Genomic DNA, 22,493 nt, shown 5'->3' with positions numbered 1-22,493 from the left:
AAAAAAATAATTAAATTAATAAAGAGAGTCAAGGTAAGGTAGTAAGTAGTAAAGTGAAAAAGGGTAGTAATTGGATTACTAATTGTGATGAGCGATACGACTAAAAATAATATAGTTATATTTTCTTTTTTTTTTTTTTATCGTTGACTATGTTAAGTAGTTCATAATTAGCTCATTATGACTGATGTATTTTTCCGTCTATACTTTAAAGCCTTTTACGGGCTCTTTTAAGATTCACAACCATTCTAGATGTTTAGGACACACATGCTTTCAGTACTTGTTCGAAACGATCTACTTTTCTCAAAATATTTATTCAATTTTTTTTTTTAATATTTCATATATATATACATATATATATATATATATATATTTTTTTTTTTGAAAAAGAGGCTAAATGTCCATAGAATCTAGAAGTAAAATTTTTGATTCAAATTCAAAATAAATTTATTAAATTGATCTACAGAAATCTGATATTTGAATTTTAGACAGATTTTTGTCATTTATATATTTATATTAATATATATGTTTTTTGGTATAGATTTATTGATCAAAATTTGAAACAAGGCTAATTATCAAATGATGAAAATTCCAAATTTTGATTTGGAAAAAAATTTTGGAACTGAAATAAAGTTTTTATCTCAATTTTAGATTTAAGATCTACAGATCTAAAATTTGAAAAACTACTTAGTGGACATTTGGTATAAAAACCATAAAATTTTTTAAATTTCAAAATTTAGTCACAAGAAATTACTGCAAAAATTTTAATAACAAAGCTCAATAATTTTGATAATATATTAGATATTTGGGTTTTGGAACATCTAGCCATAGAATTATATATTTTTTCATAGTTTACATCAAATATAATTAAAAAATATGTTTGCGAAAAGAAGTTCGTTACGAAAAGCGCAGAAAACATTTGACACGTCCCGTTCAAAAATTCAAAATAAAAAAAAAAAATTTATCATAATTTCAATACATATTACGTATTACTTATACCTATATTTATATAACACGCGGCCAGTTAATGATAATTAATTTTAATGATCCGCTTACGTATGTACAAAAGTCGTAACAATTATACATATATTATTAATTATTAATTATTATTATTATTATTATTACTTTTATTATTATAATTAATTATTCACAGGCGACATTTTAATTAATTATTATCTAGCGTACTATTTTATTTAAATGCTTAAAGATAAAAATGTGAGCTTTTCAAAATTTTAAAAATATATTGATAGATAATTTAGAACATAATTTCAAAATAAAACAACATCTAATTAATGGATTTATATTAATGAGGTCCTTTAAAATTTAATTAGCATTTAACGCGTAAACGATTGCGTATTAATTTACTGGCAGACGATCGAGTCTTTATATCTATTATTATTAAAATTTACATCATTAATTTAAAAATTAAAAAAATTTACCTATAACTCAAACTAAATATTATTAATTAGACTCTAATTGCTTGATGATTAGCAATTATGGGCCAATTAGATAAATTAATTTCAAATAAATTTGATTGGCTTTTTTTAAAATTACTATTAATATTTTTATCATTATTATTATTATTATTATTATTGGGGGTCACTCCCTTGCTGGGGGGTGAGCCCTCGGTAACAATCAGTACTCCTCTTCGTCTTCCTCGAATTCGTCTTCCGCTAGAATGCTGCAATAGTGGAGTGCAACTAAATTATTACATTGAAGTATTTTTTCTTTAAATAATTATTCAACTACTGAATTACAAGGATTTTCTATCAGTGGCTTCGATAAATGTCTGCTGACTTAAATCGATGTAATTCAGTAGATAAACTTTTATCAGGAGGTTATCGGTTTAATATTATAAATATGATGAGAAAACTTACTCTTCTTTTCTTGAATATTTATCAATGAGATTGCGACCTGGACCTCCGCAACTTTTAGCCATTGGGGTGCAATGCCAATAAAATAATACGGCCAGTGATATCACGAATATTAATATCGGTATCACTATTGCCAGTACCAAGTGCCTCAAATTTTGATTCCATGAATATCTATAACATATTTATTATTTGTTAATAATTCAAAAGCCACTTCAATAAATTTTCAATAGCTTGAGAGTATCTTTATAAAAATCTCACGAGTTTAAATGGTTTATTGAAAAATTTTATTAGTTATTATCGAAGGCTGATTGGAAATAGTGATTGAATTCTATAGACAAAAGAATTCAATTTGAATCCCATTGAATTTTAATCGGAATTATATTGTTTTCGATGGAATTCAATTGAGGATATTAATCAGGTTTATTTATTCAATTTCCATTGAAAAATTTTCCATTTGTTCTGAAGCTTAAAAGAAAATAAAATAAAACAAAGTATCAATTCAATCGGCTTTAAATTTTAATTCCATTCGGGAAAAAATAATTTCGATACAGTCAAATGCTAAAAAGTCAAAATTTTGGTTTTCCAATTTTGAAGCCTCATAAAAACTTGAAAATTAAAAAATCCAGAGTTTTCATCTGCTCTAGAAAATAAAAATTAGGTCTCTTGAACTAATTTACAATCTGCTAACAATGTCATCAGTAACTCGCAGATTCGTGTAAAGAATCCCCCAAGTGTTCTCTACTCAACCAGCTAATTAAATTGTGAATAATTACCTAGAAACAACAGTTCCTGGATACGTCCGACTGTAGTAACAAGGAATTATTTTACCCATGTTACTGTAACCGAATCCCTTAGCAAACTCGGAACAATTGACCCGCGGCGGGTATCCGCATCCTTCGGTATTTATGAAGAACTTTGTGTCAGTAACATCCCAGGGTATGGAACCCAATGGCTTTGATGTGAATTCCTCAAATGTTACCCGCGAATAGTTTACTCGTAGCTGGTGGCATCGCGTTGCCGCGCTGGTACAACCTGCAAACAAATCCATATATTTAAATAATAATAATAATAATAATAATAAATAACAAATAGTAATAATAATTGTAATAATAATAACCTTCTCTGCAACTGGCCCAAGAGCAATTTTTAAGTCCTTCAGCGTAAACATGCTCGCTAACAACGCACGCGACAGGATGCGGTGAAAAGTCAGCAAGTATCGTTGTGATTGCCGGCTCTACGACGAACGGTATTAAAAAAAGAAAACCGAAGACCGCGAGTATTGCCATTGTACCGAGAAATAGTGAAGTATAAAATTTAGCTTTTTCTAACAACGTGAGAATTTGAATTGCTGGCAAATCTCCAACTCCCCCGACACCATTCGCCGTCGAATTCGGTTCGTCTATGATACTGGACTTGGTGTCCTCCTCCTGGGCACCCATTATCACAGTTGACTCGTCGGAATCAATGATTGATCTTTTTTTTGGGTCAATGAGACCCAACGATTTGCGTTTTAATTTATTTAATTTCTCCAGTTTACTTTATTTCCTCACACTCGGTCACTCTCGTTCCCCAACTTCTATCAGCTGCCACGAGTCTCTGTCTGTGTCTGTAATTTTTTTATTCAACATCTTGATAAATATTAAATAAAATAATTTATTAATTTTTATAAAAAAATATATGATGTAAAAATTAATTATTCGAGTCGGTCTACTGCCAGTCTACACTAACGATTATCAAGCTCATAAAAATATGTGTTTATTATAAATAACAATCATAATAATAATTATGGTAATTATTATTATTATTTTTTTCTTTTTTCCTATCTAAGGTCCATCGGTGTGTTCAGTGTTTACTGTCTAATCGATTTACATTTATCAACGTAGATATATATTTATTAAATATAAATTTGTGTGAGAATATTATATTTATATTTAAAACTCGAGCTGCTGCATTGACGTGAAAGCGTGACTAGTCCGCGTAATTAATTATTTAAAATCCTTCACGTCCATTCGTTAATCCCCGTCCGCTGAACACGTGGCTACTCTCCAAAATATTTATTTGTCCTCGAAAGTCATTAAATATATATTCATTTAAATATTGTTACATATTTTAATATGTTACGGCAGTGCGAATTTAATCCTGCACCAAATCAGATAATAATTAGAATTTATTTATTGTTTTTTTTTCGTTATTAACTTTTTATTATTTATTTTATTTGCTTTGTTTTTTTTTTTTTTATCAATTCAATAGTAGATTATTTAATAAAGATAATTTGAATCACGCGTTCCCCTCCCACTCCCTCTCACTCTCTTGCACTCTTTCAATAGTGCCCGCGTAGGGAGAAAATCGATTGGCGAGCCGGGCTCTCCTCCAAGAGGGGAATGCCTGCAATAAAAATATATTTTATTAATTTTTTAAATTCTCATAAATATAAAACTTATATATTGATGAAAAAAAAAAAAAAAAATCTTACGTGACGGATCTCAGAGCGCCATGACAGAATCTCCTCCCCCAGCGTCAGCCAAATTGCCCGAGTTACTTTTATCAATTTCGCTCTTTATTCCGGGAATTTTAAACCGCATTTTAGCGTCGTCGCCCACTACGACAGTCCTCTGACACAGGATCAATGTCAAGCAACTGACAACAAACAGGACGCTGGGAAAAACCAGCGCGACGATAAATTCTTTCCAAGTCGTTTCGAGATCAAATTTGCTGACAACTATTTCTGTTCTGTCCTTGGCAAAGAAACAGGGAAATCTGGCTCTTGCATTGTGGTCCGACCCGTCTTTGCCATACTCATGAAGAAACTCCTTGCACTCGTCTCTGAGTGTATTAACGCAGCCCTCGAGGTTTATCATCAGCCGACTTTCGTTGGCGATTATCAGGGTGTGTTCCGGTGGGACCGCGAAATTCGCGTCGTCGAGGGGCTTTGACGCGTAGAGATTCAAGTACGACAAGTAGGTGAAGTTGGTGAGATCAGTGAGCATAGTTTTCTCCAAGACCGAGCCGTTGATGCAGTCGACGGCCTCGACTCCAAGACTGCTGTTGTAAATACCGTAGCAAGACGCCATCATAACATCCCCCCGATTCTCGTTCCAGATTTCGCGATTACTTCCGACGTCAATAGCGCGCTCACACTGACTCAAGTAAACCTTATCGCCGCTTATCAGAATCATGTTTTTGTTGCGGGTCGGGATATCAACACACCGGCGGTCACAATTGTAGGGGGTGCGAATACGCTCGCAAGTACCTCGGACGCAATTAAACAACCCGTCTATTGCTATACAAGTTATCTTCCCCCGTCTCCCTGAACACTTGAGCGGTGGATCTGTGTCTCGGAAATTGCACTCGAACGCATCGGTAATATTTATGCAAATTCCAGCGCTGCAATTAAATGTCCCCGTCAAATTTCGGCATTCGTCGGCGATACACTTTGACTTTTTAGCGTTTTCCTGGTCGATGCCGTAGCAGGTTTTGTTGGTGATATTCGTGCAATTCCCCAGTAAAATTGTCGAGCCATTGTTACGCAAATTAACGTGAATCTGAGCACAGGGTCCAGATGTTTTCGATAGACACCACTCGCCGCAGCTTCCCCACGAGCAGTTGTCGGCATTGATGGTCCTTATTGTCGTGCACATAGCCGGGACTGGTGATATACCAGAGGCAAATGCTCGTGTGCTCGGCATGTAGATAGCAACGGTCAAGTAAACCAGAGCTACCGATGATAATACTGCTGTCATCTGACATATACAGATGGTACCACATATGCGACCATCTTGAGGTGGTATCACCAGGTCTTCAACTGGCGTCGGTTTTCCCATCGTGGCTCCAATCCCTCGACAATGGAACCAAGTCTTTAATCACTGCTTAAATTATCACCATCACTGATATATTTTTGTTTATCATTTACTATTAAATATGAGTACTTATTTTTTATATTATATTATTATTAATTTTTTTTAGCAAAACGGATTTATTTTTGGGCTTTAGCTCCCAGTCAGTCGCGATTATTTAACAATACGCGAGCCACACCGGTCACATTACATTAAAAAAGGGTTCGCGACGACCGTGCCACGGACGTTTTTGCCGCAGCAGAAACAACTAATGAATGCATGTTAATTTTAAAATGCGCAGTCGCGACCTGCACCAACATCGATCTGCGGATGCGCGTGATCCTCGGCTCTAGATAATACTCACGGTTAAATCAATAATCGGGCTTGCGCACTTTTTATTTTATTTTACTTTTTTTTTTACCTCGGGCTTTGCCGCAATGACGTCATCATTTTTTATTAAATCATTGGCTATTTGGTGATAATGATTTTTCATTGATAATATTTATGTAGATCCTAGATTAACTAATTTTATGTTTACTCATTCCCGCCGAAAATTTCATCTGTTTAAATTCTAATTATTGATAATAAATAATAATTTTTTTTTTTTTTTAAGAATATATGAATATGTAAATAATTAAATGGAAATAATTACTTTGCAAGTGGTACAAGAATAAAAAAAAAAAAACTTGTTAAACTAAAGTATTACGTGCAGAAAAAAATAAATGAGGACTTTGAAGTAAAGCACGAAAGTTGGTTTTTATCGAACACATATATATGTTTTAATATTATAAAGTAGACAGCGTGGCGCCGGTATTGTACATTGTGGAATAGTTTGCAGTTGCAATTATGCGTGTCGCGTGTGCACGCTCACTTTATCATACGAGGCCTCATTAAAAAATCTCATATTTATAAACTCGTTTATTATATTTCATAAACTTTCAAGTTATATTATTACATATTAATTTATCTTATTAACCGATTTTATTAAATTTAAAAATATATATATATATTTATAAATATATCAAGCATTTTACAACTTTGTCCTTTAATTTATTCAAATCGAAAAATCGATTTATTGGTTTTTTTATTGTCATACTTTTAGTTGACCTCTTAAATAATATTTGCGTCATAAAAATATTTTATTGGAAATTTAAATCGATTCGCATGATAAATTTATATTTAAACTTGAAAAAAAAAAAATATATAAATTTTTTATTATTTAATTTCAGTCATACAAAAAAAAAAAATAACAAAATTTTTATTTATAAATTTTAGTACAAAACAATATTTAGAAAAATTTATTTAATTTTATCAATTTTAAATTTTTCAAATTTTGTGTTAAAAAAAAATTTTTTTTATTGTTATATTTATTAAATAAAATAAAGTAAAGTGTTTGATAACAGAATATGAGCAAAAAAAGATTAAACGTTAACAAAACGCGCCACGTGACAGCTCGTCGACATAAAATAAAAGTTAGACAGTGCGATATATGTAAATCGATGTATTTCCGGTCACTACCACTCGACGACACTCGTGTACGCTCTAATTATGTCAATCAATTATTATTTCACGGCTATATTACTATTCAAAGATACCATCTATGCATTATCCTTCCGCGACTTAATATTTACGATCCCCTTTTTTTGCCTCGTGATCAAACACCCGGCCGTCAGTAAACCGATTCAAATTTTTTCAACCCTCACTTCTCCGATTTTTGACTCGAAAACTCCACCAGGAAATAAAACAAACATGAAAAAAAATAAATATGATTGTTTACATGAGCTGGAGAAGGAGCTTGCAGAACCGCGTGCACGTCACATGTTTGTATTTTTAAAATTCACCCCGGGGTGGAAAAAAATAATTTAATGTCTCGTCAGTTAGATAAGTAATTAATTGCAGAATATTAATAAATACTTACGTAATTTACAAGGAGTTGTTAGCTGGTGCACCGAAAAATGCTTACTTAACGCAGTAAAGCTTCATTGAGCCAAACAAATATGGCGGTTGCAGGGCTTTCGACAGCGCCGCCTGGAATTTGCCGTATCTCACTACTAAATCAATATCACGTTATCAATATACATATATATGAGTTCATTTTTATCACAATTATTTCTAACCCTCGGGCTACTTTTTAAAAGTGTCTCATGGCTACTTTTGACCTCCGTCTCGTCAGTCTTTTTGTCTGCTCATTTAAATCTCAATCTCAATTTATGTAAAAAAAAAATTCACATAAAAAATTCACCCACTTACATACCAGGCTCTGACTGACTAAAGTCTGTCTTCACTACTTACATAATTTTTACTTCAACACTTAATTACAATTTTTTTTTTTCGAATAAAAAATTAATAGCAAATTTTTTGCAGCTTTTTTTTTTTTTGTTGATAAGAAATTGACGGGGAGAAATTTTTTGTATATAAAAATTTTTGAAGAAATACGAGCTGGATCGAGTGATTTCTTTAGGTCACCGAAGCTTTCGTGACACAATTAGACGTTTGAATAAACAGAAAGTAATTAGTGTCATTTGGTTGGTTTACGACATTGAAAATTTAAACTTCGGCATCATCCTTTGACCCATTTAGTAAAACTGGCGGTCTGCCAAAAGCCTCATGGCTTCCTTAGTAAATTTTTTTATTTACGAAGGCTTAAGAAATTGGAAGCCAACGAAAATTAATTGCCTTCGATTTAAAACTTTTTTTTATCGATGATAAACAAAAAAGTTTTATTCATTTTTGGCTTATGACCAGAGGATCTGTTCCGCGGATTTTAATAACTTGGGATTATTTTGGGAGATAATTAAAAATATTGAGCGATTTTCAGTGGATGGGTATATTTGTGTATAGATTGAGTAAAAAAAAGTAAAGACGACACTATGTGAGTACTTGCACGAACCACAGCCCTCGTTACCCGCCAACAATCTGGCAGTGTCTCGAGAAGGCCAAGTGTCATCGAGTTTGAATACGCTGGCTTAGAGTATGGATGGATCTCAAGAGATCTCGAGGACCGGCTTCAAGCAGTTCGTTAGGATGTTGAGCGCTGAATTTTTGTTTGTATCGGTATTTTTTTTTTTTTTTTTAATTGACGGTATCGAACGACGTGCTGGAGTCAAGGCTCATTTAAAACCTTCAGATTAAATCTTGAGACCGATCGAAGGCATTAACGCGATTACTTTTTATAATTAATGTAATAAGGGCGGTTGGTGTTTGCGAATAGTGCTTGAGTATATAGTAAATACTTTATTTATTCTTATTTATAAACACGGGGTGAGAAATGAAGTATGAAACCCGAAATAAGACACCTACTTCGGCGAACTGCCAATCTCGATGCCGGAGATTTCCCCGGAGTATAAAAAGTTGTCATTCTTTTTTTTTCGTATCCTATTTCTTGTCAGCAGCCTCTGGATTTTATTGTTATTATTATCTATTGATCTTTATTAGTATTTTATCAATTGTTACACCAAAATATTTTATCATTTATTATCTGTAATTAAGTAGAAATGATAAATTACGAAATTAGTAAATTTTTAATAAAAATTTCGATAACTTTTTTTAAAAAGTATTAAAATTTGTATTCTGGTCACGGTTTCAAGCAGTGACTAATTTATTTGCATTAAAAATTTGAATGTGTAATTGCCAAAAAAAGTCGCATTAGCGGAAAATCAATTAATGAATTTGAAAATAATTATGATAATAATATTTGCATATGAAAAAGAATATTAAACCATAATATGTAATGTGATTTCGTAATATACTTTGATAGTGATTATAAATTTATTTGGTTGCCTCCAGCAGCCAGCAACCAGTACACAATAATTATTGAATTAATTGCGTGGTTTACATACTCCCTTAAATAACTTAATTATAAATATATGTTAAAAACTGTAAAAAAAAGATATTTATATATTTAATGATCCAGTTGTCAGAAATAAATAATCTGTAGATGATTAAATAAAATAACAATACATAAATTTATAAAATTTGTTCTGGACTGAAAGATGAAATGTAGGTTTACGATTGTACTAAATCTCAGTAAATGATTTATATATATAATATATAAATATATATGAGTATAGTGGAAACAATATCTCGTACTGTAGGTTGTTCTCACAGATATATTTCATCGCCTTATAAAATGTATATGTGTGACGAGAACGCCCTGGAAGTGTGACGGTCGATGCTACTAGATGCCGTCGCCGGGGCGCTGCGATCGTTGGGAAAATAAGCTCGCCCAAAAGCTCCCTTGGACTGCAGTAGCCCGGCATCCGCCGACGCACCGTGTGTACCGTGAGCAACCACTCGTGGCCTGCCATGGTGCGCTGACATCGGTGTTAGCCAACCTCTGTTATCTCTTATCATCCCACTTTAAACAATAAACCAACACATCGACCATTTTTAATTTTAGTTGCCCTTCTTCCCATTCATCCATCCATCCATCCATCAGCCCACCCACCCACTCTCCGATCCATCCACTTTATCGCCCATTAAATTTATTGTTACACGAAAAAGCCCGCGCCAAGTAGCCTGACAGTTATCACTTGACAGAATAAACCTGTCAAGTATGAGGACACTAATTGACAAGATCATGATATAGGGGACAAAGTATTTCAAGAGTTAATAAGTGAAGGTGTTATCAGCCAACGGGTTACGAGTTTCAGTGCTGGCAGATCAGACAAATGTGCTTAGTCGATAGTGTTAGATAAAATATGTGAAGAGGCCTGAGGGCTCTTGAGTGTCCAAGGACAAGGAACCAAACGATTCAGGAAAATAATTATATATATTCCGATGATGCGGGGGAACAGGAAGAGGGTAAGTTATATTTACTTAAATTAATCTCTAATTACTAGGCATAAGTAACTAAATACTCTTATTATTGCTTACTAATTTATTTACATTAAGAAATTTTCAGAACCTTATCGGCAGTAACTCGGCAAAGACCGCGGCAACTGACGACTGTCGGAAAATAAAAGTTTTTATCACTTAAATCAGAGCTTTGACTAAACCGTCGATTAATAAATATGTTTATAAATCTATAAGTTTATTTATCAAGTTATAAATTAGCAGGCATCCCTCGGATCCGGAAAACTAATCAGGTTACTCGGAAGGGGATTGGAATTGATGAATATCTTTCGTCTTTATTTAGACGAATCCCGGTGCTGAAACAGAGCTTGGGGTTGGGTAAGAAAAAAGTTGCGGCATTTAACTCGATACGTTATAAAAATAAACGGGTTATAAAATTAGAAAAATCAATAAATTATTGAGTTGTTTAATAATTAAATTTAATCAAAGCCTGTAACAGTCAGTATATTTTTTTTCCTCGCGTGATACTCTCACGTGCTGATGTTTAATTTTAAATACGGTAAATCATGGATCTTAACCTGGTTGCTCGTCTCTGCTAATGACCGTCGAACTGCACAGTATTTATCATCATATATATTTATATTCACTTATGCGACAATAGTAAAGAACAAACCTAGTCGATAACTGAAATAACTCGCTGAATAATAAAATATATATATATATAAATAGTTAATTCTCGATATGTAGAGGCATCGATTTTGCTAACCCTGAAGAAGGAATCGATATGTCAGTTGACGCGGCTAAAAAATATGTCTATTATATTTTTATAATACATATAACAAGTTAATTAAAATAAAAGAGTGGGTGAGAATTTAAAAAAAAAATATTTCAGATGAATCATGAAATCTCGGACGTTTGACGTTCGGACAGGAGATTGATAGCAAGTCTTAAGAAGCATAAACTTATTCACTGCCCCCGTTCACCAAGATGGCGGACGAAAAAGACCAGACGTTTTTGGAGAAGCTGCTGTTCTACACAACCGCGTTCTTCATCCTCCTTGGCACCTTCAGCCTCTTCGCCTTCCTCTTCTTGGTCCCCTTCGTCATCGACCCCGCCTTCACCACAATATTTATGGATTTTGACACACGACCCGCCGAGTGTGTCACCATAGACGTTGAGTCACGTAGAGGTGAACAATCTCACTCAATCACAACAAAATATATTTATTTTTAATTATTTTACAACCACTGCCCACTTATTGTTGCCACTGTTTCGTCTGCCCCTGTAAAAGCTTGCCCTCTGCATGTCTGCTTTCTCCAAAAAAATATAATTAAAAAAGCATCCCCTGTGTTTGCTTAATACCGCCGATCTCTCTTCCAATCGACTACCCATCAATGTTTTGTTTGACGTAAAATATTTGTCCCGCGTTGTCTCAACTTAAATGCTTCCTGTGCTGATGGCGCCCGACAATTCCGAGCCGAGCAGAACCTGAGTAGCTTTGTATGCTCGATAATTAATGGTATCACGAGTAAACTATCTGATCTAATGGATCATTCTTACAAGTAAACAAACAGTTTGGATTGTAATTACATTAGAGACTTTTAAAAAGACAAATAGATACTTTAGTAGACGATGCTCATTGATTTTCGATAATAATTCAATATCACTCTTGACAAATGGATCTCTGGACATTCTCGCTCTCGACTTTTGGCATCCAAACGCTATTTGTATTGACAAGTGGGAGCTCTTGAACAAATAAAATATCTTTTTTAACCCAGTCACTTGAAATAAAAAAGCTAGAAAATTTATATGACGAAATAATAATCTAGAGTAAACATAAAAAAAAATATATATATATGTATATATATGGAGTAGAGTCTTTGGTAATATTTGAATAATTCAATATCTCGTGATATCGTCCACGTGGTCAATGTCTACGCCTGCGTAAATATTTCCAAGCATGTATGTGTATATATGTGTATATATATGAGTATTTGTGTGTATGTGTGTGGGTGTTTGTGTTTGTGGTGGGCGATTTTGGTGGCGATGATGTTGATGTTGATGTTGATGGAAGCAGATTGTTTAACTGAAACTGAGCGTTGTCTTGTGTGTTATATAACAATGAGTCTAGGTGCTAGCAACTGTTCGTGGACCTCGTGTAGAGAAGGTTGTACCAAGGAACTTTATGATTGTACGCAAATACGCGTTAATTACAAACTACCAGTTAATGAAACTCAGTTAGATGGGACTGACAGGGAGGGCAGGGCGGGAGGAGGTGTCGAGGGTGACGAGGCCGGGTCCAAGTTGAGATATGAACGTTCGCCGAGGGATTACAATAATTACATCGAGGATTTCGACGACGAGTTTGATGAAGATGACAATGATAATAATGATGGACTGCCGAAACCTTTTCCTACAGGTATGTTTTATCAATCATATAAATTATTATGTGTTCGTAGCTATATATGAAGAGAGGGAGAGGGGAGAGACGGACAAAAAAATCTTTCCGGTAAAATTAAAAAAGTTTAGTGATTTAGGAGTAGATTTGAATAAATATATGACTTGCAATTCAATTTGAGTAAACAAACATCGAATAAAATTTTTTGAAAGTTTTCTTTTATTAAAATTTTCAGTAACTCCATTTTTACGGACTCTCTTCAATATTTTTTTAATTTCATTTGAAGAAGTAGTAAAAAAAAAAAAAGGGATTTTCTATTAAAAGTAAACTTCAATATTAACTTTAGAGTAGGTTGTTATTATTATTATCATTTTTTTAATTTTACAAAGTAGAGCGTAATAGATTTTTTAAAAAATTGAGTTTGCTGAAAAAAAATTTGTAAACAAAATTATAAATAACTATTGACCCAAAAGTAGTAGGATAAAATTTCTCCATAGAAGATAATTTAATTACGTATATATACAAAGCTGATGAGCTACATGCTGATAATTTAGTTTTCAGACCATGGGAATTAAATTATATGAAACAAATTTTCGATGTAAATTTAAATTTTAAATTTATCACTTTTTTCTAAAACAAAATGTATTTTATACTTTGCAATAATTTTATTTTTTTTATAATAAGTTACAAAAACACTGATATATATTTTTTTAGGTCTTATGGGCAACGATTCCGAGTGGTATTTCACTGGTGCTAAATTATTTCCCAATGTAAAAGGCTGTGGATACCCTCCAATACTCAATTGCAGTATTTTTTACCGACAGTACACTAAAATAGGACATAATTTTAGTTGTTACTATTCTAAAATTGATCCTGGGATTGTGTTGAGTGATCTCGATATGTGGCAGGTCTCTATTTTATTATTTTTAACTCGACTTTGAATCTTAAAGCTTCAGTATCCTCAATATAAATATAAATATATATATATATATACATATATGACCCAATTATATTTTTTGTAATTCGAAAGGAAACCAAAATTTTGGCTTCAGAATTTCGAAAAATTTTATTGGGTGAAGGAAAATTCTTAAGCACTCTTTTTTGTTATATATATATATATATATATATATATCTACGTCAATCACCTCTTCAATACTCACTCCATAAATACTTATCGATAAATTTGCTAGCAAGTTTTGTGATAAAAATCTTAAGCGGCGGACATTTATTGAGGAAAAAATAAATGGTCAAGTTTAAAGTCCCGGAAACAGTAACAGACGATTTCAATTGTCGACGGACAATAGCGAGCCGATGGAGAATAGAGCTTAGAAAAAACTCGGAAACCGTCATCGTAACGATAAACTTTCATCAAAGGAACTTTATAATTTTTTTTTATTATCATCTTTATGTTTTTCATACTATTTCTTTATAACTCGGCTACAGCTTTTACTCTTTTCCGATCTAATAGAATATCCCGCTCGTAGGTTTGCTTCGAAACGTCAAGTTATCGACAATTATTATCCACTGCCCTGGTTTTAATATTTAATATTATCCTATCTCATAACATAAATTTACAATAAATTTTTTTTGTTTTTTATTATTATTGTTATTATTGCGTAACGTAAGTAAACTCTTGGCAGTGGATTAAACTTTTACACTTAACCAGACTCGCTAACATTCGTCACATACTTTTCACATCTCGTTTATAAATAATATATATATATAGAGACATAAAAACTAACAGCATAAATGTCCGAGGTATTGATTAATGTGTTCTAGATTAAATTATTTATAATTATTTGAATTACTGGTCGAGTTTTTCGCGTAAACTTTTTTAAAAGTAAATTCTCGGTGTTTTAATTTAATTTTTTTTTTCCAAACATGAAAGGGATCCTAGTTCGCGACATCGGCTTTATTATACTGGAAAGAAGGAAAAAAAAAAAATGATGATGAAAGAAAAAAGATGTTTTAGAAACACGCTAAGTTTAACAAAATGCTCAATGGCTGAGCGTAAAAAATCTGAAAGGAAAAAGAACGCAAGTGCTGAGTATTGAAGTTGTGTTTCATTTATGAAAGTTGACGTGGAAATTTAAAATGGAGATAAATAATTTTCAGTAGTACTAGTAGCATTGTTCTGATTGTTGTTGTTGTTGTTTTTGAACTGTGTACGTGTTGGTATGAAACTGGCGAAGACTAAATAGAGGGTTGATCTCCAGGTTTATATGAACCTAGTGTTTGCGATGGCAATACCAATACCGTCTTTCATTATTTCGGTGATATATCTCACCTTCGCCTACTTCAAAATTTACAACGAAGACGAACAGATTCTGGTGGACAAGAACAGCGAGACGGGAGACAGCGGCATGGTGGGTGACAATGCCAACGGCACGCCGTTCCCGCCCACGAGCGGTGCCGTGACCCCCGGAAGCGAGGCCTTCAGAGAGGATCTCGCGAGTTTCGGGCACCAGCTAAAGGTCGCCATGGCCGATGAGGTCAGTAGGGAGAGCCTCGATGGGATACCCAACTCAATATCTGCTCAAGGGTAAGATACATTTTCATTATACTTTTTTTTATCATTAATCTTGTAGTTCCTAAGCTTTGACATTTCTCGTACAGTTCTACACTATTAGTGTAATCTGAAGTACAGTTTATATTACTGGGCTAGTTTGCGCTACTTTCACTACTAGGGTAAATTTACTCTACTAGTGTAACTTTGTGCTACTAGTACTATTTTATAACACTGTAATCTATCGTCGAGAACATAGTTTACACTACTAAAGTAAACTTACTCTCCCATGCATCGAAATTCGCTCAAAAAATATTCAAAAAAACGTTGATAGAGTTTTGAAATTTGCAACCTACTTATTGTTCGATTCCAAAAAAAAAAAAACTGATTTTTTGTAATTAATTATTGATCAATATGTTTGAGATTTTGGGTCTTTCTGACAGCAGTCGACTAGAGCAATAAATATTTTCATAAGCCCGGGTAAAAATATTTTATCTAAATCACGATAAAGACGTTTTTTTGGCTTGAAATTTTTTTACCCAGGGATTTGCTGGTTAGAAATTGAGAAAAAAGTCGAATTTTTTTTAAGCTTTACATATTGGTGTGAAAAAAAATTGTAAACGTGCGACGGGAGGGTTAAGGGTCGGACATTGGAACCCGGATTTTTGTAACTCGATCCGGAGGCAATGTTTTACTTTCCTCCCTGGATGCGTAATGTTCTATTTCCACATTATAAAATATATAATCATTAAATAAAATATTTGAATTTATGAATTACTGTGATTATTATTGTATGAAATAATAAAGTTGATATTTAATGTAAATAGTATTAACGTATTATGAAATCCAGTTATAAGAATTTTCGTTGGAGAAACGATGAACGCGAACACGGAGTCTAAAGTATTTTAGTTTATTGGAAAATCTTTAGCGTACTATTTTCTCCGTTCTCCGAATGCAATTTACTCAAGTTGAACATTTACCGAGAGAGGTACGGCGGTGGAGGTGATGATGATGGAGGCGGAGAAGTAGGAGTTGTAAGATATATAAATAGATGTGGTGAACTTTTAGCGGAATATTGAATGCCTGCGAGTTTCCAAACCAACTCAATAATTCATTTATTTGTATTTCGTACGTTCGTTATCGGATTTATATTTTTGAATTTTTTTTTTTAAAATATTAAACTTTAAATCAAGAGATTGTAATTACGGAAATGGTGTTAATTGTCGTTATAGAGATATCGAGTGCTCGCGAGACGGAGAGTGATCGTGAGGGGTGGGGGCGAATCTAATAAGGAATCGAGGGTATATTGCACAAATGGGAAAACTAAGAAGCAAGTTTAACAATTATGCAACTCTCTCGGGCGACGTTTGGTGGCAATTTGCCTCATGCTTGTCGCATAACACGTTACATAAATTTGTATTATGTGCACTACATTTCACAAATTGATGTTGGTTATCGAAGGTATCAATAATCAATTGACCCAAATTATCTAAATAGTCACGTTGCGAGTTGCTAATCATTATTTTTTAATTTCGTTAATCGCTCTGATACGACATTTTAACTACTAATTACCATACCATTATTTTTATAAATTATAAATTAGTCTGACTGATGAATAAAATTTTTTCCTTCAATATCGTTTAAATAAATAAAATAAATTCAGATGGTAATACGCTATTTTATTTTTTTATTTTACTGCTAATTGATTAAAAAATTAAATATCGTATTTGATAAATAAAAACTTTTTTTTTTTTAATTAAATTGAAATATTCATTTATTTAAATCGGCAGAACGTATGTGATATATATTCATATTTATATAGAGATGAATTTAATTATAGAAAAATAGTATCATGGTATTTTGAAATAAAATAAATTCCTGGAAACAAATATTCGGATCTGATCATATATGACATATGTGACATATATGACATTATGATCATTTATGATTATATATGCCATATATGATCATACGTGGCATAGAGGACATATATGACAAATGGTCTTATCTGATCATATGTGACATATATTACATGTATGGTCATATATGACATTATGATCATATATGATTATATATGCCATAAATGTCATATATGATCATATATGACAAATGGCTTCATCTGATCATATATGACATATGTGACATATATGACATTATGATCATATACGATTATCTATGCCATATATGATCATACGTGGCACAGAGGACATATATGATTATATATGACAAATGGTCTTATCTGATCATATGTGACATACATTACATGTATGGTCATATATGACATTATGATCATATACGATTATATATGCCATAAATGTCATATATGATCATACATGACATAGAGGACATATATAATTATATATAACGAATGGTCTTATCTGATCATATATGACAAATGGCTTCATCTGATCATATATGACATATGTGACATATATTACATGTATGATCATATATGATTATACATGCCATATATGTCATATATGATCATACATGACATAGAGGACATATATGATTATATATGACAAATGGCCTTATCTGATCGTATATGATAAATTACTAGGTATCAGTCTACACTCACGCCTGTGTTTTTTATCATATATATTTATATGTGATCATAATTTAAATACATATATATGATCATATTTGATATTATTTTTCTCAGGAAAAATTTAATTATTTTAAGTTTTAAAACTCAGACTTGTCTTTATTTTTTAATTTGATAAGAAAATTGACGTAATGAATATGTAATTAAAATTAAATGTTATCACGTTATTACTTTATAAATGAATACAATTTTTTTTTTTTTCAACTTGATAATTAGTAACTGCTGCTAGTATTAAATAAATTTACTTGTTTCCCTTAACTTTTGAAGTTGATAAATTGAGCCACTGGTATTTAATTAAATCGCAATTTGTTGAGTTACAGAATCAATGGATTTATTTTATAAAAAAATTCAATAAACTTTTAAAACCCTTGAATTTAAAAAAAAAATTTAATTTTATACAAGTTTTGACATTTTGCTTTCAGTCATGACTTTTAATTAGTAAGTTGTTTAAAAATACTTGAATTTGAAAAGTTTTAAATTGCGAATATTTAAAACCCCGTTTCTGCAAATGAATACCAGGAGATTGAGATAAAAGTATTTTTATTTTAACGAGTTTAGAGCATCAACTTGTCACATTATTAACCGTAAATAAATTTCAAATGCGATACTATTGAAGCACAAATATTAAGCCCATTATACTTTATGACCTTCTCGCCAATGTCTTACACACTTAATCCGATAAAAAAAATAAGTGCCAACATACTTATGCGTCTATGGACTGGGAAGTATTAAAAGGAATTTAATACAAAGCATTTGCTTTAATCGATCGGCAGTCTAAGGCTTACACAGCTGACTACCCCTGCCTTTAAATATTTAGATATTTAATAAACCTCATATAACTTAATTTTACATACTAAAACAACAATCGCAATTCGTACGTACGTCTTTATCCTAAATGTAAAGGTGGTGCGAGTACACTAGGTAAACTTTACTACATATATATGTACAAGGACATTAAGCATCGATTCAAAACCCGCACGACTTCTCCATTATTTACTTGTATTTACTTATTCCAAATAAATATCACTCGTCCCTATATTTTATCAAATATATATACATATACAACATATATGACTGCCATTTTGCAGCAAATTTTTATTTAAAATTCACTTCTCAAAATCATTTCGCATAAAATATTAAAAAATTCTGTCATTTGAATCCTTAAGTGGAAATTCAAAATTTTGAACCATTTACCGAAAAAATATTTTTTTTTCATATATTAGGTTCTATAAAAAATCAAATATATGTTATATATTTTTATGGAGCACTTAATTTAAGACGATTACGACTTTCTTATAAAATGACCAAAACTTTTGAAATTTTGAATTTATCAAAAAATACAATCAGACCTTTTTTGTAGCCCATGGAATTCTGGACAAATTTCGTCTGAAGGTTTTTTGTCTAACTAGAGAATTTAAGGAGTGGCGAGAGATTTTTATCAAAATTCCTGTAAAAAATTAAATTTTTTTCGCGGGTAAAAAATTATCTGAGCTACAGATTTTATTTGAAAAAATTTTTAGTTAATAATTTAACACTCGAGAGTGAAATATAATTAACAGTGGGAAATTTAAAAAATTAACAATAAATTAGATGAAAATGTTTATTTCCGCATTTTAAATGAAAAGTTTCCGCTTTTGAAATTTGAATAGGCCGCGCTAAGGATTTTTTTTTCAATGAATACTAAAAGATCTGTAAGGGTGAGCATGAAAAAAAAAATGTAAAATGAAAGTCTCATTTGTAGGGAGTATCGAGTAAATAAAGTATTTATAAAACTCGGGTCTATTGAATTTTCAGTATCTCGAAAAATACGCGGGTTCGTAGTTGAATAAAATAGTAAGTAAAGAGAATTGAAAAATAAAAAAATAATATGGAGCATTTAGCATTGAGACAGGTGAAATTAATTGGTTTACCTTTAGCACTTGATCGTGATATTGCGAGCGGTGTAACTCTGTCCTAGTCTATACTTGGAGCATAGCAGCATTAATAGCCATTCTCATGTTCATGTTCTACTGACATTGTGCTCCCATTGTTCCATGCATGTTATACTAGCATAGATTCCAATCACGAATAGGTGATGCTATGTTTACCATCAGTTATAATACTGTTTTCTTTTTATTTTATTATTATTTTCATTACTTATCTATGTTATTAAATATTCAGGTCAATTATTTCCACCACTGCCATTCAATCCTCGCAATCAAATAATTCCATTCCTCATTTGTGACTCGCAGTCGCTAATAGTTCAACTGCCCCAATTCTAAGCGCAACTTTAAATATTTGTATAAAAAGTCACTGATCTTTATTAATAAATTTCATCATAATTATCCTTAATTAGCTTAGAATGTGCGCTTTTAACATTTGAATTTTTTTTTTTATAAATTAATATAATTATGTTTTAAAAGTCAGCCCTTTGAATTTAAAATCTCAATCGATCCCTATTGATTTTCAATTATTTCAATTAATTTTAAAAACTTTTATTTTACGCGCCCTTTGAATTTTATTTAAAGTACCCTCGCCTGCATTGAAACGGTCAATGCCTATTAGGACCGTCGAAATGACGGCATCCTTGATGTATTTAAATTTCAGGTGAAAAATTGACAGCAGGTTGAAAATTGTCAGTTTCTTCCGTAGGGTAGAAATCGTCGGCAGATTTTGCCTTCGGCTTCAATTAAGCTTACCCTCGTCTAAATCAATCATTTTATCCCTTATCACAATATTTTACACGGCAATTCCAAAAAATTTTACAAATATAATTGTCAAAAAATTTTTTGAATAAATTTTATCATAAAAAATTTATCTTAATTTTATTAAAAATATAAAATAATTTTAAAAGATAAAACCCGCAATTTTTTGAAAATCAGTCCCGCCATTTTAAAAAAATTAGACCTACGATTTTTGGAAAATAAATTTATAATAAATATATATAAGAAAATAATGAATAAAAATTAAAAAATTGAAATTTTTTATTAGAAACTTGAGCAAGATGATGACGACGAGTATCTTAACTCCAGCTGGGCCGACAGCAGCAGTCTGAAGCGTCATTTCCAAGGTTTGAACAACATTTCATGGAAGCCCAAATAGATAAAGAAAAATATAAATAATAAAATACAATAAAAAGTTATCGATTTGGTTCCGCGGTCAAGAGGAACCCACTTGGCACCGGTACAATCGTTTCTCTAGATAGTTATCGCGATAAAATCGAGAGCACTTGATTGTACTCCCAAACATTACGGAGTGAACCAGAAAATACATAAAACTACCGAATAAATATCAGAGTCTCGACTCTTACCCCATTGTACTCGAGATTCCTCCGTTATCTGATAACCATACGGGTAAATATGAGAAACATATTGGACATTCAACGAATTTTTCGAGTTTAAATACCAAATAAAAATATAAATCAAGTGATATTCGTTGATAACGCTGAGTAACGATAAAATAGGATTTGACGTATTGTTTTAAATAAATATATATATAAATAAATATAAATAAAAATAAATAAACGGTCTGGTTCACTCTGATATTAAATTTTATAAGAGAGTATAATTTGCAATATTCATATTTAATATATGCTAAAAATAAATAAATAAATTAATGCATAAGAGAATAATAAATATAAAGAATAAATGATTACTCATGTTAAAATTATTAAATAAACATTTAATAATTCGCTTGTTGTGGGATCATACGCGTTCATTCACCGGCATCTTAGTATCGATAGTTAATTTATAAAAATTCGCTCCACGCCACGATTTATAAATACAAATATATATAAATATATAAGACTAAAAAAGTATCTTTAACAATTGTAATGCTCATTACAATTAAAACCACCAACAGTCCATTGAAATTTATAATTTTACTAAAAAAATATACTAATTAATTAATTAATTAATCGGACAAAAATTACCTTGACTTTTCCCGGCCGTCCAATAAAACCAGGCGTCATTTTTTTAAAAATAATAACTACTGTGCATTTGTGAGATTTTTTAAAATTAAATGCGTAAATGTCGATGCGTAATTTATTTTAAAATTCAGGCGCCCTCATTTATCAGAGCATTGATTTTTACTGAAAATTTTTTTTTTTTTTTTTTTATCTAATTATTATAGACTTTTCAAGTACTTAACAATGCTCAATGACGTCAGTATTGTTATTGTTTTATGTACACAATGGTATTGAGTGCTTGTGAATTTAAAAAAAAAAATTAGCCTGGACACGCACATTACAATTACACGTCATATGTACACACACGCTATCATTAATTACAAAATAAAAATTTAAATAAATAAATAAAAAAAAGTAAATTGTTTTTATGAATTAAGAACAAGTTGTCTGTGATCTACAATAATTGAAATAAAATAAAATAATAAAATATGTAAAAAGTATCGAGTTTAACAAAATGTATAAAAATATAATTGCTAGCGAACAATTACCGGATTTAACGTACAAGTTTTTAAAAAATGCTTGAAAAGCGACGTGTATGCA

General features: G+C 31.6%; 3 protein-coding genes across 4 annotated transcripts in view; 1 reads left to right on the top strand and 2 right to left on the bottom strand.

Annotated features, from left to right (window-relative positions):
- LOC103569474 (cilia- and flagella-associated protein 298) overlaps window positions 1-21,924 on the top strand; it is a 35,923-nt gene extending 13,999 nt beyond the window's left edge. The window contains exons 1-6 of one of the 2 annotated variants that reach the window (XM_008546789.2): window positions 9,974-10,507; window positions 11,391-11,687; window positions 12,630-12,917; window positions 13,611-13,804; window positions 15,113-15,438; window positions 20,978-21,924. In XM_008546789.2, coding sequence (XP_008545011.1) covers window positions 11,486-11,687; window positions 12,630-12,917; window positions 13,611-13,804; window positions 15,113-15,438; window positions 20,978-21,041 — 1,074 coding nt within the window. In that variant the 5' untranslated portion in view covers window positions 9,974-10,507; window positions 11,391-11,485 and the 3' untranslated portion in view covers window positions 21,042-21,924. Of the gene's footprint in view, window positions 1-9,973; window positions 10,508-11,390; window positions 11,688-12,629; window positions 12,918-13,610; window positions 13,805-15,112; window positions 15,439-20,977 lie in introns of those variants that run through there. The other variant, XM_008546790.2, reaches the window with a different exon arrangement.
- On the bottom strand, window positions 1,287-21,967 carry LOC103569477 (protein tipE). Its single transcript, XM_053740860.1, has 6 exons — window positions 21,918-21,967; window positions 7,623-7,732; window positions 2,989-3,477; window positions 2,645-2,903; window positions 1,875-2,042; window positions 1,287-1,678 (listed from the first exon to the last, which is right to left on the bottom strand). The coding sequence occupies exons 3-6, from the start codon at window positions 3,308-3,310 to the stop codon at window positions 1,633-1,635; spliced, it is 795 nt and encodes a 264-aa protein (XP_053596835.1). The 5' UTR covers window positions 3,311-3,477; window positions 7,623-7,732; window positions 21,918-21,967; the 3' UTR covers window positions 1,287-1,632.
- LOC103569476 (uncharacterized) lies at window positions 4,144-5,871 on the bottom strand. The gene is made up of 2 exons (XM_008546791.1): window positions 4,345-5,871; window positions 4,144-4,256 (listed from the first exon to the last, which is right to left on the bottom strand). The coding sequence occupies exon 1, from the start codon at window positions 5,690-5,692 to the stop codon at window positions 4,355-4,357; it is 1,338 nt and encodes a 445-aa protein (XP_008545013.1). The 5' UTR covers window positions 5,693-5,871; the 3' UTR covers window positions 4,144-4,256; window positions 4,345-4,354.
- Window positions 21,968-22,493: the final 526 nt, after the last annotated feature.

The sequence above is a fragment of the Microplitis demolitor genome, chromosome 7, assembly GCF_026212275.2.
Source record: "Microplitis demolitor isolate Queensland-Clemson2020A chromosome 7, iyMicDemo2.1a, whole genome shotgun sequence".
In the NCBI taxonomy this organism is placed as follows: Eukaryota; Metazoa; Arthropoda; class Insecta; order Hymenoptera; family Braconidae; genus Microplitis; species Microplitis demolitor.
The sequence above is the reverse complement of the archived record's forward strand: the minus strand, read 5'-3'. Positions and strand labels throughout refer to the sequence as shown.

Excerpts from the sequence above, each read along its gene's own strand:
- LOC103569476 (XM_008546791.1), bottom strand. The coding sequence starts at position 5,692 with ATGGGAAAACCGACGCCAGTTGAAGACCTGGTGATACCACCTCAAGAT.
- LOC103569477 (XM_053740860.1), bottom strand. The coding sequence starts at position 3,310 with ATGGGTGCCCAGGAGGAGGACACCAAGTCCAGTATCATAGACGAACCG. Across the intron at positions 2,904-2,988 it reads TTGGGCCAGTTGCAGAGAAG|GTTGTACCAGCGCGGCAACG; the intron begins GTTATTATTATT and ends ATTTGTTTGCAG. Across the intron at positions 1,679-1,874 it reads AAATATTCAAGAAAAGAAGA|CATTCTAGCGGAAGACGAAT; the intron begins GTAAGTTTTCTC and ends CCACTATTGCAG.